Genomic DNA, 14,120 nt, shown 5'->3' with positions numbered 1-14,120 from the left:
ATGACAGTGGTTTTGGTAAGGATTTTTTTGGCTTTTTCCCTGACCACACCCAGCTGTTAAGCTTCACTAATTGCCAGCTGATTGCTCTGTCGTTTTCAATAATACCCTGAAGCATATATTGCTCCACAGACCGATCCAATCAGAGTTTAAAAAGGCAGAACTTAGGTCTGTGCTTGAGATTTATTCTGATTCTGTAAGACTCTTACCGGCTACCTCTTTCCTCAGTTCTCTCTAGCAACCTAGCAGTCTATAGTTTAGCTTATGTCTCCAATGAATCTATGAGTCTCCTCCCAGTTGTCTTTTACAACAATCTCCACTGTCTTTAAGATCATCCTTAGGCTCAAACCTCTCCACACTTTGTTGCAAATGAAGTCAATTTCTTGGGAAGAGATTGGGAGCCTTCTGTTCTATGGTATGCTCTCCCTCTGGCCAAAATCTCTGTGTCATGGCCCTTGAACTGGGGGGTTGGGACAGTGGCACATTTCTCCCTAAGCATTCCGTGCTCTAGGAGCTGAGCACTTGGGGGCAGGAGGTCAGCAGTATCCTCAAGTTTTATTGGCTGGTCACTCCAGGGTTGGAACCTCTGATTTATGAACTACAAATGAGCTGGGTCAAGGGTCATCTGGACCCCAGTGTTTTCATCATGCCTTATCCAAGGCTGAGCCTGTGTCTCAGGGGTTGGGATTGGGTGGAAGAATGTTGCTCCCTGTCTGTCAGCCACACTCACCTGAAACTTAGCCTCAGTAACAGGTAGCTGCAGGTAGATTGAGAAATACTGATGTCCTGCCTCTCTTGGGGAGATAACCCAGCAACTGGAAGGGTGGGAGAAGAGGGAACCCTGTTGTTGATTGCACAAGTCTATAGTGTTTCTGTGTCAGGGGAGGTGGAAGGAGGAGGGAGAGACAGAGTGAGTATTGGTTCAAATACAGCAGACTCTCACTCTTCTTACCAAGTTCTGTTTGATTTTCATGAATAAATGTTTCTTTATTTGCTGTATACTCATAGGGCCATTTCCAGAGATTGTAAATGGTATTTGCTTTTTTTTGTTATCATTTGCACTGGTTTCACTGGGGAGTAGGTCCAGGGAGCTCTTCGTGCTGCTTTTGCTGGAAGTGAAACTCTGAACCTTACACTTTTGAGTAAGGATTACCATTCTTTGGTATTTTAGAGGAGAGTGTTCAAGTGTCTTGAAAAGTTTAAAGAGATTTTTTTCCCAGGGGAGGAACCTACTAGGAAATGAACATGTGAATTCCATGGCAGAACATACATTCTCTAAAATTAATGTGTTTTCATACCACTTTTGAGTTTACTACACACTGCTGTTTTTTTTTTTAATTGAAATTTTTCTGATTTTTAACTACAGTTGTGGCATCATGATTTAAAAAACCCATTTAGAAAAGCATCATTTAATTACCTTGATTCCCTTTTACTTTTCCTGAATTATAAGCTTGGTGTTTGGGAGTGTAATTAATGTTTGGTTTTGGTTTTGGTTTTTGTAGAGGCAGTAATGAACCAGGAAAAAAGAAACAACATATCTGTCATATTGAAGGATGCGGAAAAGTTTATGGCAAAACATCTCACCTACGAGCACATCTTCGCTGGCATACTGGAGAAAGACCTTTTATATGCAACTGGATGTTTTGTGGCAAAAGATTTACAAGGAGTGATGAGCTTCAGAGACATAGAAGAACCCATACAGGTTAGTTGATTTATTTTAGGACTTGTACTTGTTACTTCTTTTCTCAGTGCTTAGATGAAAATTATAGTGATAGTTCGCTATCAAATTGGGAAATATGGAAATTAAAGAGAGAAAATTCATTTTAGTGATTATATGAAAGATGTTTAAGGTCAAAATTCTTTACCTCATTTCTGAGATATATTTTATTCTACTTTTCGTAAGCTTTATCAGCATAATTACATGACTTGGAATTTATTCCATTTGCTTATCTTGCATTCTTAGCATGTTGAACTCACATATTACTTTTTGTCAGTATTTAAGTTGATGAGAAGAGAGTTGAATTATCTTATTGGTGACCTTGATTAGTTTTTTGTGTTTTTTTTTTTAATTTTTATTTATTTATTTATTTATTTTTTATTTATTTATGGCTGTGTTGGGTCTTCGTTTCTGTGCGAGGGCTTTCTCTAGTTGTGGCAAGTGGGGACCACCCCTCATCGCGGTGCGCAGGCCTCTCACTATCGCGGCCTCTCCCGTTGCGGAGCACAGGCTCCAGACGTGCAGGCTCAGTAATTGTGGCTCACGGGCCCAGTTGCTCCGCGGCATGTGGAATCTTCCCAGACCAGGGCTCGAACCTGTGTCCCCTGCACCGGCAGGCAGACTCCCAACCACTGCGCCACCAGGGAAGCCCCTTGATTAGTTTTTGTTTTTTTACAATCCAAAAAATTGGCTGAAGTATCAAGAAAAGTATAACAGATACCTACCTTAACTCTCACTCAGAATTGACAGCTGTTAACATGCTATGTTATCTGTTATTTTTTAACAAAACAAATCATATAAAGTTGACATCATCTTTGTCCTCCTACCTCTCAAAGACAACAGCTACCATGAATTTCAAGTGTAAGTTTTTAGTGTAGCTTTAATACTCTTACATATTTTGTTCATGGATATATATGTGAATATTGTTTTGTGTTTTCTATGAAATTTTATGTAACTGATATATTACAGTATCATAATTTCACTTACTATGTTTTGAGATCTATCCAGGTTCATATGTATGTACATATATGTGTATGAATACATGTCTATTTCTCTTAACTGCTATGTAGTGTTCTATCACATGACTACTACACTGTATTGATCCATTTCCCACACTCTTTAGATGAGTTCAAGTTTTTTTGCTGTCACAAACTTTACTACTTTGAACATACAGTGAACATGTACAAGAAGTAGAATTATTGGATCTTAGAGAATGTGTGTGTTTGATTTTGCTAGATAACCACTAAAGAGTCTCTAAAGTGGCTGTTACCATATCTACTTCACTAGTGTTGACTGAGAGTTTCCACTTGGCTGTATGTTCACTCAGTAGCATCAGGCTTTGAAAGTTCTTGTCAGTCTAAAATGGTTTCTATTTAATTTTGTAAATTAGCATTTTTCCTGGTTATAGTGCGATAAGCATCTTTTCCTGTGTTTATTGGTCATTTATATTTTGTTTTCTTTTGATCTTTTTTGATTATTTCTTTTGATCTTTTTTGTTGTTGTTGTTTTCCTTTTTCTTACTGATTTATATATTGCAATTTTTCCCAGTATTGCTATCTTTTATCTTGGTGCTATCTTTTGTCATATGGAAGTTTTACATTTTTATTTAGTCAAATATAAGGATATGTAAATATATTCCTTTGCATTTTGCTTTTTTTTTAAATGAAATTTTCTCTTATCCCAAGGTCATAAAGTTTTTAAAAACATTTTCTTCTAATTGACTTTAAGGTTTTCTTTTTGTAAGTTTATTAGTCTAGAATTTTTTTTTTTTTGGATGATGATGGACTAAAAAGGGGATAAAATTCTATTTTTCTTTCATGTGGAAAGCCATTTCTTGAATAGTCCAATTCGTTCTTCATTGATATTTAATGAACTTCTCTCATATGTTGATGTCCCTTTTAAGAATGGCTGATTTCTGAGTCCTTTGTTTTGTCTATTTGTCACTTCCTACAGTAATACTATGCTGTTTTAATTACCAGAAGCTTATATTAAGTCTTGATATCTGATAGGGCAATTTTCCTTTTTTTGGTATATAACACTGACCTTCTCTATTTAGAACATGTCTGGTATATATATTTGGGACTCAGTGTTTAATTATTGAATAAAGTAATAATTTGGGTAGATTTTTTGAATTAGACATTAAACTTTAACTTGTATCAGGGTACATGCAGGACAAAAGGGGAACTAGAACTGACATTTATTGATCAACTACTGAATATCAGGTGTTTCAAATATATCATCTCATTTAATTCTAACAGAAGCACTATAAACTAGAAATTGGCTCCATTTTACAGATTAGAAAATAGCCTCAGAGAAGAAATGATGGTTGCTAAATCTATTTAAAGTGATCAATAAAAATTACTTAGTTTGATATGCACACAACTTAGTAACACAGAAGAGTCTTAGTGTAATGGCTCAATCACTGAGTTAGTATTATATTAAAAATAAGAATTTTAATTTAAAAAAAGTTTTAAATACTTTCTGTATGGTATTATATTGGGGTTTCTAATGCCACCTCACCTTTCGTATTGGCAAATATGTTGTGATTAAAAATTAAGCCCATAATAATATTGATGTCTGTTTTAGAAAAATACCGTGCTGTTTATGTCAGTATGAGTGGATGCAGTATTTCTACCCTGGTTTAACAGTGGGGCAGATTAGGGAAGCCAAGAAAATTTGGAACCTCTCACATTGTGATTTCATCATTTTGTTTGAGAAACTATGAGTTTCTAAACTTCCTTTCTGTTGCACATCCATACTCATACATATAACACAAGGCAGATTTACTGAAGGATTTATATAAACTACTTCAAAAGATTAATGATTTGGAAGCATAATTTCTTTCTTCTTTTTAAATGGTCCACACCATTATTGTCTTCTAATAACCTGAATAATTCAGAATTTAATATACTTTCAGCTTACTTTCAGTGTTTCAAACATCTTGAATACATCATACACAAAATTGTTTATTTAAACATGTTATTTTGAAAAGTGTTTGGCTTAACATCAGATACTATTTTACTTTTAAAGAAGTAGTACAGGTAACTTTCATTCTAAGTTGTTCATTAAAGTTGTTGAAAAGAAAATGAAACAAGTCTTTTGAAATAAATAAGTATTGATTAAGCATTTAATATGTTAAGTTGAAAGCCTTGGCCATTCATGGCAGGAACTGTGTTTTCTTTAATGCCCAGCCACTGCACTAAGTAGAAATTCAGTCATCATCTTACTATGAATGGACAAATGAGTTATTTTTATTCACTGCTGAAAACAGTGCAGATTTTTTTTTGTTACTTTCTGTAAAATAAATTAAAAATTTTTTTCAAAAGATACATGGATATGGTATTTAAAAATCAAATCATGAAAAAAAAAATCAAATCATGTAGAAGAGCTTGGATTGTTAAGCAGACTCTTTGGCCCACTGCATCTGCTCCCTGGAGAAAATCATGTTTAATCTTTTAACTATTTTTACATTTTTATTCATCCTGTGATGGCTGTGCATACCTATATAATATGCTTATACTGATGGCCAGTAGGCACATGAAAAGCTGCTCAATGTTGCTAATCATCAGGGAAATGCAAATCAAAACCACCTGTGAGAATGGCGATCATCAAAAAGAATACAAATAAAAAATGTTGGTGAGGACGCGGAGAAAAGGGAACCCTTGTACACTCTTGGTGGGACTGTAAATTGGTGCAGCTGCTCTGGAAGACAATATGGAGGTTTCTCAAAAAACTAGAGGTAGAACTACCATATGACCAAGCAATTCTGCTCCTGGGTATATGTTCGAAAAAAAAACAAAAACACTAATTTGAAAAGATACATGCAACCTAATGTTAATAGCAGCATGATTTACAGTTGCCTAGATATGGAAGCAACCTAAGTGTCGATCAATACATGAAGTGAAATAAGTCAGGTAGAGAAAGACAAATGCTGTATGATATCACTTATATGTGGAATCTAAAATATGCAACAAACTAGTGACTATAATTTTTTAAAAACAGACTCACAGATACAGAGAACAAACTAGTGGTTACCAGTAGGGAAAGGGAAGGGGGTAGGTACAATTTAGGGGTAGGGGATTAAGAGGTACAAACTATTAGGTATAAAATAAGCTACAGGGATATATTGTACAACATGAGGAATATAGCCAATATTTTATAGCTATAAATGAAATATAACTTTTAAAATTGTGAATCAATATATTGTGCACCTATAACTTATACAATATTACACATCAACATACTTCAATTTAAAAAAATGAACACTCAGTTGTAAACTGACAGAAATCAGCACTCCCCCCAAAATAATTTACCTGACTTTACACCATCAATGACATTGAATTTTTTCTTTAACTGTGTGCAGGCCAAATGTTGTCTCATGACTCACCACTCTGTGATACCGTATTACCATGTCTGTCCTTCAGTTTCCATCCCTTTCACCTTTTAACTTCTCTCACCTAAACTTTTACTATCTCTTCTCTTTCTCTTGATGTTAAAATGCTTACATTTTCTTTAATAACCACTGCCTCCTTTTTTTCATAGCTTAGTTCTTAAAGTTGAAAATTAGTAAATAAATAATAATTACATTAAGTAATGGACTGTGATTACCTGTCCTTTTCCTGTGTAGTTTTTGTTTTTGTTTTTGTTTTCCTGAAGTTTCAAATTGCCTTCTTCCCCTTTGCATTGGTTAACTTTATTACCTCCTCTTGTTATTTTAACTTTTCAAGAAAAGTATCAACTCCATCAGGTTTCTCCTTATTCCTGGAGTACTCCAGCTTTCCGATCAAACACTGATTGATTCCTGTCTAGGGCTGCTGCACAGCTGTAATCCTGAGACTTTTCTTCCCTGCTCTATTGGTTTGGATCCAGTGTTCTCAAGATCTCACATCTTCAGCTTTCTCAGTTTATTCCCTTGGTTTCTGGAAAACATTCTGAAATGCTTCCTACAAAAAGGCATACAGAAGTAAATTTGTTTGAAAATACCTTTATTTTGCTTTTCCACTTAATTGATAGTTTGGCTAATACAGAATTCTAGGTTGAAAATTATATTCATTTGAAACATTAATGGCACTGCTGTGTTGTCTTCTTGCATCTGTTTTACTAATAAGTTCATTGTTCCTCTTCTCATATCTTTTTGTAGGTGACCTAATTTTACCCCTTCAGCTTTAGGGAACTTATTTATTTTATTTATTTATAACTCTTTTATTTTGAAGTAATTTTATACTTACAGAGGAGTTGCAAAGATAATATAGAGAGTTCTCAAATACCCTTCACCCAGCTTCCTCTATAACTAATGTCTTCCATAACACAATGTTAAGAAATTAACATTGGTACAATACTATCAGTTAAACTACAGGCTTCCCTACAAATATACTTTTTCTATTCCAGGATTCAGTCCAGAGTACCACATTGCATTTATTTGTCATGACTCTTTAGTCTCCTGCAGTCTGTGAAATTTCCTCTTTTTGTTTCCTGGTCTTGTCATACCTTGACACTTAAAGGTTAAGTATCTTGTAGAATATCCCTCAATTTGGGTTTGTCTGATATTATCTCATGATTACATTGAGGTTATGAATTGTTGCTGGGACGAATATCACAGACATTATTATCCTTCTAATCGCATCATATCAGGGAGTACATGATGTCAGTATGTCTTATTATTGGTGATGTTAACCTTGATGAATTAGTTAAGATAATGTTTGCCAGGTATCTCCACTGTGAAGTTTTTCTTTTTTCCTTTCCATATTTTGTTTATTAGAAGCAACTGACTAAGTCCATTCAATATTCAAGAGGAAGTGAATTAAGCTCCACCTCCTAGAGGGAGGAGTATCAAAGAATTTGTGGACTTTAACACAACCACAGTAATTAGTAAATATTTTAGAGATTTTTTGAGTCTGCACAAATGTTCTCTTTCTCTTTAAAGAAAACACTATTTTCACTTTTAGCATTCCTCATTGTATCTTTTTTTTTCCTGAATATCCATAATTATAATGGGTATTTTAATATAGTTTCTGAGGAAATAAAAACCACAATATTTGTTAGCATACGAAAGCTTAGGAAAGAGTTGATAAAATATCTCTCTGAAACAACTACAGAATCATTTCTTTCACCAAAAAATGAACAGACTTTTAATCATGTACAGTCAAACGTAACGGGAAACAGATTATATTCAGCTACAAGTAACAGAAAGCACCCATACTTTTCCTGATATGAGGAAGGGGCTTATTCTCACATAGAAGGAGAGGGTCAAGGCAGCCACTGCACAGTGCAGCAAACTCCCATGTCCTTGTTTATCGCTGCACCATTGTGAATGTCATGGTGAATCAGGAAAACATACTAACAATGTTAACAGCAAAAGGTGTTTCCTACACAAATTAGACATGATGAAGCTATAAATCTACAGAAGGGTAATCTGACAAAACTCCCAACCATGAAATTCTGAATTATTTTCCAAGTGGACACAGGAGACCTCACAGAAAAATTCAAACTCTGACAGATTTTGATGTAGAATTGTAAAGACATCAGAGGAAAACTACACTTCTGATAATAGGAATCAAACAGCTGGTGGTGGTTTTGAGGATACTCTTGAATACAAAGGCACAGAATCTGGAAAATAGGATGAAAGGTGGTGTCCTCGAACCTTCTATGTATCTGTCTCTCTCCCAGCATGGTGGCTCCAAAATCTGAAGTATGCCTTCTCATCTGCCTTTAAATTGCACACAGGTGACGCTATTGGTGAATTCTAACATGGAACCACAAAGGGGATAGATTGTGGAAAATGTAGGTCCTAATATTACTCATAGGCAGGATATCTCCAACTCTAGATTTTTTTGTCCTGTCACAAGCCTCTCTTCTTCAAAGTCTATTCACCAAACACCAGTCAGAAGGAATGAAGAAGCAAATGGAAAAACATAATTTATGTGAATGTACACCCTTTGACAACCTGGCCATACAGAAAAAATTATTCCAAGTATTTAATAGTAGGGAAAATGGAAAAAGTCTCCTGTACTCACCACTCCTCCAAAAAGATCTTTCTGTAATAAAGGTACAGTATATATAATAGATTAAGGATATCTGAGAACTGCCACCCAAGGCCAGTAGGAAAATCCCAACAAATACCAAGCCTAATTGCATATTAGAACTACACTTTATGGGGAGATATGTATATGTACAGCCGATTCACCTTGTCACAAAGCAGAAACCAACACACCACTGCAAAGCAACCACACTCCAACAAAGATGTCAAAAAAAAAAAAAAAAGAAGTACACTTCAACCACCCATAGGTCCAACAGACTTAAAATTGGAAAGAGAAAATATCATCTGATTAAAGGAAAAATTGCTCTCTTTTAACCTTATGAACTATTATTAAAAGATGACTTCCAGAATTACCTCACCTAAATATTCATTTTTGAAGGTAACTAGTACAAATCCAATGTCAAGAAAGGTACTTTCATAAAGATCCTTAGTAAACACACATATTTATAAACTTTTATAACAAGTCTTTTATATTGAAGATTTTCTAAAACATTATTCTTGGATTACTTTCCAACAAGTTACTTCATGTTACTGACATTTATATTTGTTTCTCATGAGACTTTTCACATACAAGTATGTGGGCCCACTGAAGTCTTTCCTAGGCTTTTTAAAAACTAGATTTATTATCTAGTGAACCCTTTCATGCTTTTGCAAAGTAGAGAGATCAGAGAAGGTTTTCCCACATTCTTCATATTTACATGGTTTCTCTGTAGTATGCATGTGTCTCTGAATGCCTAAGATAGAAATGTAGGCTTTCCCACATTCCTACATTCATAAGGCTGCTCTCCAGCATGAGTTCTTTCATGCACTTGAACATAAGTGGAAGCAAAAGTTTTTCCACTTATTTTACAGCCATAGGGTTTTTCTAGTATGAGTTCTTTCATGTTTTTGAAGAGAACTGGAAAAACGAAATGCTTTAGAACATATTTTACACACACACGGTTTCTCACCAGTGTGAGTCCTTTCACGTGTTTGAAGAAAACTGGGAATAATAAATGCTTTCCCGCATTCTACACATTTATATGGTTTCTCTCCAGTGTGAATTCTTTTCATGCACTTGAGCATAAGTGGAACTGAAGGTTTTCCCACATATTTTACATTCATAGGGTTTTTCTCCAGTATGGGTTTTTTCATGTTTTCGAAGATATCTGGGAATACTAAATGCTTTAGAACATGTTTTACACACATATGGTTTCTCTCTAGTGAGTCTTTTCATGTATGTGAAGAGAACTGGGATTATTGAATGCTTTCCCACGTTCTTCACATTTATATGGTTTCTCTCCAGTGTGCAGTCTCTTGTGTCTTCAAATGCCTGAGGGACAAACGAAGGCTTTCCCACATTCCTGACATTGATAGGGTTTCTGTCCAGTGTGAGCTCTTTCATGCACTTGAACGTAAGTGGAAGCGAAGGATTTCCCACATACTTTACATTCATAGGGTTTTTCTCCAGTATGCGTTCTTTGATGTTCTTGAAGCTATCTGGGAATACTAAATGCTTTACAATATGTTTTATACACATACGGTTTCTCTCCACTGTGACTCCTTTTATGTATTTGAAGAGAACTGGGGTTAATGAATGCTTCCTCACATTCCTTACATTCATAGGGTTTTTCTCCAGTGTTGATCTCTTTCGTGTTTTTGGAAACCTTTTTGAGAACATAAACCTTTACCCCATTGCTTATATTCATAGGGCTACTCTCCAGAGTGAACTCTTTCATGTGTTTGGAAACCTTGATGATTACTGAAACTTTTTCCACATTGCTGGAATTCATACAGTTTTTATCCTGTGTGAGTTCTTTTGTGCCTCTGTAAGGAACTGTAATATTTGTAAACTTCCCCACTTTCCTTACATTTATATGTATTATACAGCCCCGATCATATTTTTTTTAAATCTTGAGGTTTGTGTTCAATGTGACATTTCATGTGTCTATTAAGAGATGAATGATGCATGAAGACTTTTCCACATACACTGCATTCACATGGTTTTAATCCAGGAGTTTTCTTGTTCTGATCGAGAGGTGGAGTAAGGTTGAAGTTTCCTCCACGTGGACTACTGTCTTTATGCTCAGAGAATCTCACTGTCATATGATTTCTTGGTTTTCCCCTATGGTTTTTGTACTGCTCTTCAATGTCATCATCATTCCATTTTGTTCCTGCTGAGGCCAGGTTTCTGAAGGTTTCCTGCATTACATCTCTGTAGAGTTTCTTCTGTTTAGGATTCAGTAGAGCCCACTCCTCCAGGATGAAGTTCACAGCCACATCCTCAAAGGTCACTGAGTCCATATCCAGCTCTTCTGGGTGTCCCCAAGTCCCTCCTACACCTCCTGCGACCAGTGCAGAAACGACTGGGACCATTAAGGGCGGGGGACGCTTGATATCGTCCGTGGGATGTCAGAGTCCGTGGGATGTCAGAGTCCGTGGCGACTTTCTTGCTGGTGTGGTGCATCGCCCCGCCCACCTGTATCTTGCCTGCAGATGCAATGTGATGTTCTGTGTGATGTTACTGTGATGTACTAAAGGTCATTTTCTGTTTCCCTCACTGTTTGTACAATTTTTAGTTGTGACTCTTATATAAGGAAGATCGATCTATACCTTCTTCCCCAATTATTTGTTTATTCAGACATTTATTTTTACCACTATGGTATGGATTCATGAGTATTTATTTATAGAGTTATGATCCAATCCCGTTACATGCAAATCTCAGAGATATTCCGGGTTTGGTTCCAGACCACCTCGATGAAGTGTGAATATCTCAGTAAAGCCAGTCACACGAATTTTTTGGTTTCCCAGTGCATGTAAAAGTTAGGTTTACACTATACTGTAGTCTGTTAAGTGTACAGTAGCATTACATCTAAAAAAATAATATACATACCTTAATTAAAAAATACTTTATTACCAAAAAAATGTTAATCATCATCTGAGCCTTCAGTGAGTTGTAACATCAAAGCTCAGTGATCACAGATCAGCATAACAAATATAAAATAATGGAAAAGTTTGAAATATTGTGAGAATTACCAAAATGTGACACAAAGACATGAAGTGAGCAGACGCTGTTGGAAGAACGGTGCTGATAGACTTGCTGGATGCAGTTTTGCCACAAACCTTCAATTTGTAAAAAACAATATTTGCAGAGCACAGTAAAGCAAAGTATGATAAAACCAGGTATTCCTATATTCCGTATCTTGCTCACTTTGTTCTATTTTTGGCCATTGAAAGTTGTTTCAGATTGCCTCCTCTGTCCTTTTGACATGCCCTCATCCTGTGTTTTATAACTGTAAGAGCTTTCTTTTAATCTTTGGTATTCTATTAGTTTCATAATTATGTATGTAAGCATAGGTTTTCATTTATGGTGCAGTTCTAGTTGGACTCTTCAACTCTGGGTCCTCCCTCGCCACCCCACACCCAATCTCTCATTCTCCCCCCCCCCTTTTTTTTAATTGTTTTTTTAAAATTATTTATTTATTTATTTTTGGCTGCATTGGGTCTTTGTTGCTGCACATGGGCTTTCTCTAGTTGCGGCGAGTGGGGGCTACTCTTCGTTGTGGTGCGTGGGCTTCTCATTGTGGTGGCTTTTCTTGTTGCGGAGCACAGGCTCTAGGCACACAGGCTTCAGGAGTTGTGGCATGCGGGCTCAGTAGTTGTGGCTTGCAGGCTCTAGAGCTCAGGCTCAGTAGTTGTGGCACACGGGCTTAGTTGCTCCATGGCATGTGGGATCTTCCCGGACCAGGGCTCGCCATTGGCAGGCAGATTCTTAACTAGTGCGCCGCCAGGGAAGTCGCTCATTTTCCCCTTTTTAGTTTTTGTTCCTTTGGAATTCTTACTAGATGTATGTTGGACTCCCTATGTTGATTTTTTTTTTTTTTACAGCTTTTTTCTTTTTTGTCTTTTTACCTTTTTCTTATATTTTCAATGAGATTCCTTAACTTTAGCTTCAAATATTTCTATTGAATTGTTTTTTAATTTCCAAGAGTGCTTTTTATTGTTTCTTTTTTTATTGCATCTTCTTCTTCTTGTATAAATGCAGGAGCTTACTGGAAGTCTCTTATTTCCTCCAGGGTCTTTTTTTTTTTTGTCTGTATCTATTTTCTGAGGTTGTAGGTTTACCTGCACTGTCCAGTGATCCCTGGCTTTTGTTCAAATAGATGATGATGATGATGATGATGATGAAGATGATGATTGATGAATACGTTTAAGTGTAAGATTGTGAAATCATTATGAGCTGGTGGCTTTCTTTTTAGGAAATTGGATAGGAGCGCTGTGTGTTATATTGGAAGATACCTAATTATCAATATATAGTAATACAGTGTGGGATCACATTTCTTTAGATACAAATTCTCAAATATTTTGCCCGAATTTTTTGATAGTAGGGCTAATATTCCATGTATAGGCTTCAATTTACTGTTTTTTGTTCCATGTCTCCCTCCCATTATTTTGAGTTCCGGACTTCTACAGAGTTCTGCAAAAGAGAGATTGGCTCTCTTCTAGAATATATCCTCTTCCTTGATAATCTCTATCCTAATTTGAAGAAATTTGTTACAATCAAATTTGTATAACAATGCATAACACAAGTGAGTTTCACAGGATTTTTTTCCCTCTTTGTTCTCCCAGCGTTGGCTCTGTGGGCACTGAATAGCAGGTGTAGGCAGCAAACACTCTAGGAGAAACCATGTATATCTGTCAAGAGAACTGAGAAAAGGGGCCCTGTACTCCAAGGGCAGCCCTGCTTGTAAGTTGCACTGTAGTAGTGGCAGCATAAGCAACTAAAAACTTGAGAAAATACCCTCTCTGGTTAGAGGGACCAGGAAATACTGAGCCCTTGTTTTCCAGCAAATGTGAGGGGAATCACTTATTTTTCTCTCTTGTCATTTCACTCTGAAGGCAATGCCAGTCATAATGTATGTGCAGGACAATAAACGAAGCCTCAAGAATTCTGGCTTTCTGGCCAGAGAAACCAGGAAAAGGGACACTGGGGGTTGGAGAGTATGAGAGAAAGTTTGGAGAGGTCTGTAAAAGGTGATCCTCAATTTTGTGAATGGAACAAAGTAAGTTCTGGACTCACCCTCACCTCTGCACATGCACAGAACAGCCCCAAAGAACCATAGCAGGGGCCTCAGAGACTGAACTGTCTTACAAACCATCACCTAATTCCTAGCATGTGCTGGGCAGACCCAAAGAGCATAATAAGATCTTTGAAAATAAATTAATATTGGAACTACTGACCAAAGAAGGCAAGATAGAACTTTTCATGTGAACTGAAATGTGTATCTGCTTCAAAGCAGATATTATAACCATCATCCATGGAGTAAAGGTAAGCATGCTTACAATAAAAGGAAAGGCAGAAGTTCTCAGCAGCAAAATGTGGCAGAGTTG

General features: G+C 36.3%; 1 protein-coding gene and 2 long non-coding RNA genes across 6 annotated transcripts in view; 2 read left to right on the top strand and 1 right to left on the bottom strand.

The window, feature by feature from the left end:
• Window positions 1–14,120, bottom strand: part of LOC309631856 — a 916,236-nt gene that overhangs the window by 389,960 nt on the left and 512,156 nt on the right. The window lies entirely within an intron of this gene.
• Window positions 1–14,120, top strand: part of SP4 (Sp4 transcription factor) — a 73,378-nt gene that overhangs the window by 45,961 nt on the left and 13,297 nt on the right. For all 4 annotated transcript variants that reach the window (XM_082398298.1, XM_082398297.1, XM_082398299.1 and 1 more), the window contains exon 5: window positions 1,500–1,699. In XM_082398298.1, coding sequence (XP_082254424.1) covers window positions 1,500–1,699 — 200 coding nt within the window. The remainder of the gene's footprint in view (window positions 1–1,499; window positions 1,700–14,120) is intronic.
• Window positions 1,708–12,669, top strand: LOC309631840. Its single transcript, XR_014246601.1, has 2 exons — window positions 1,708–2,030; window positions 2,359–12,669. It is a non-coding gene; the product is annotated as an uncharacterized lncRNA (long non-coding RNA).

This window comes from Balaenoptera borealis (genome assembly GCF_965194805.1).
Source record: "Balaenoptera borealis genome assembly, chromosome: 7".
NCBI lineage: Eukaryota > Metazoa > Chordata > Mammalia > Artiodactyla > Balaenopteridae > Balaenoptera > Balaenoptera borealis.
The sequence above is the reverse complement of the archived record's forward strand: the minus strand, read 5'-3'. Positions and strand labels throughout refer to the sequence as shown.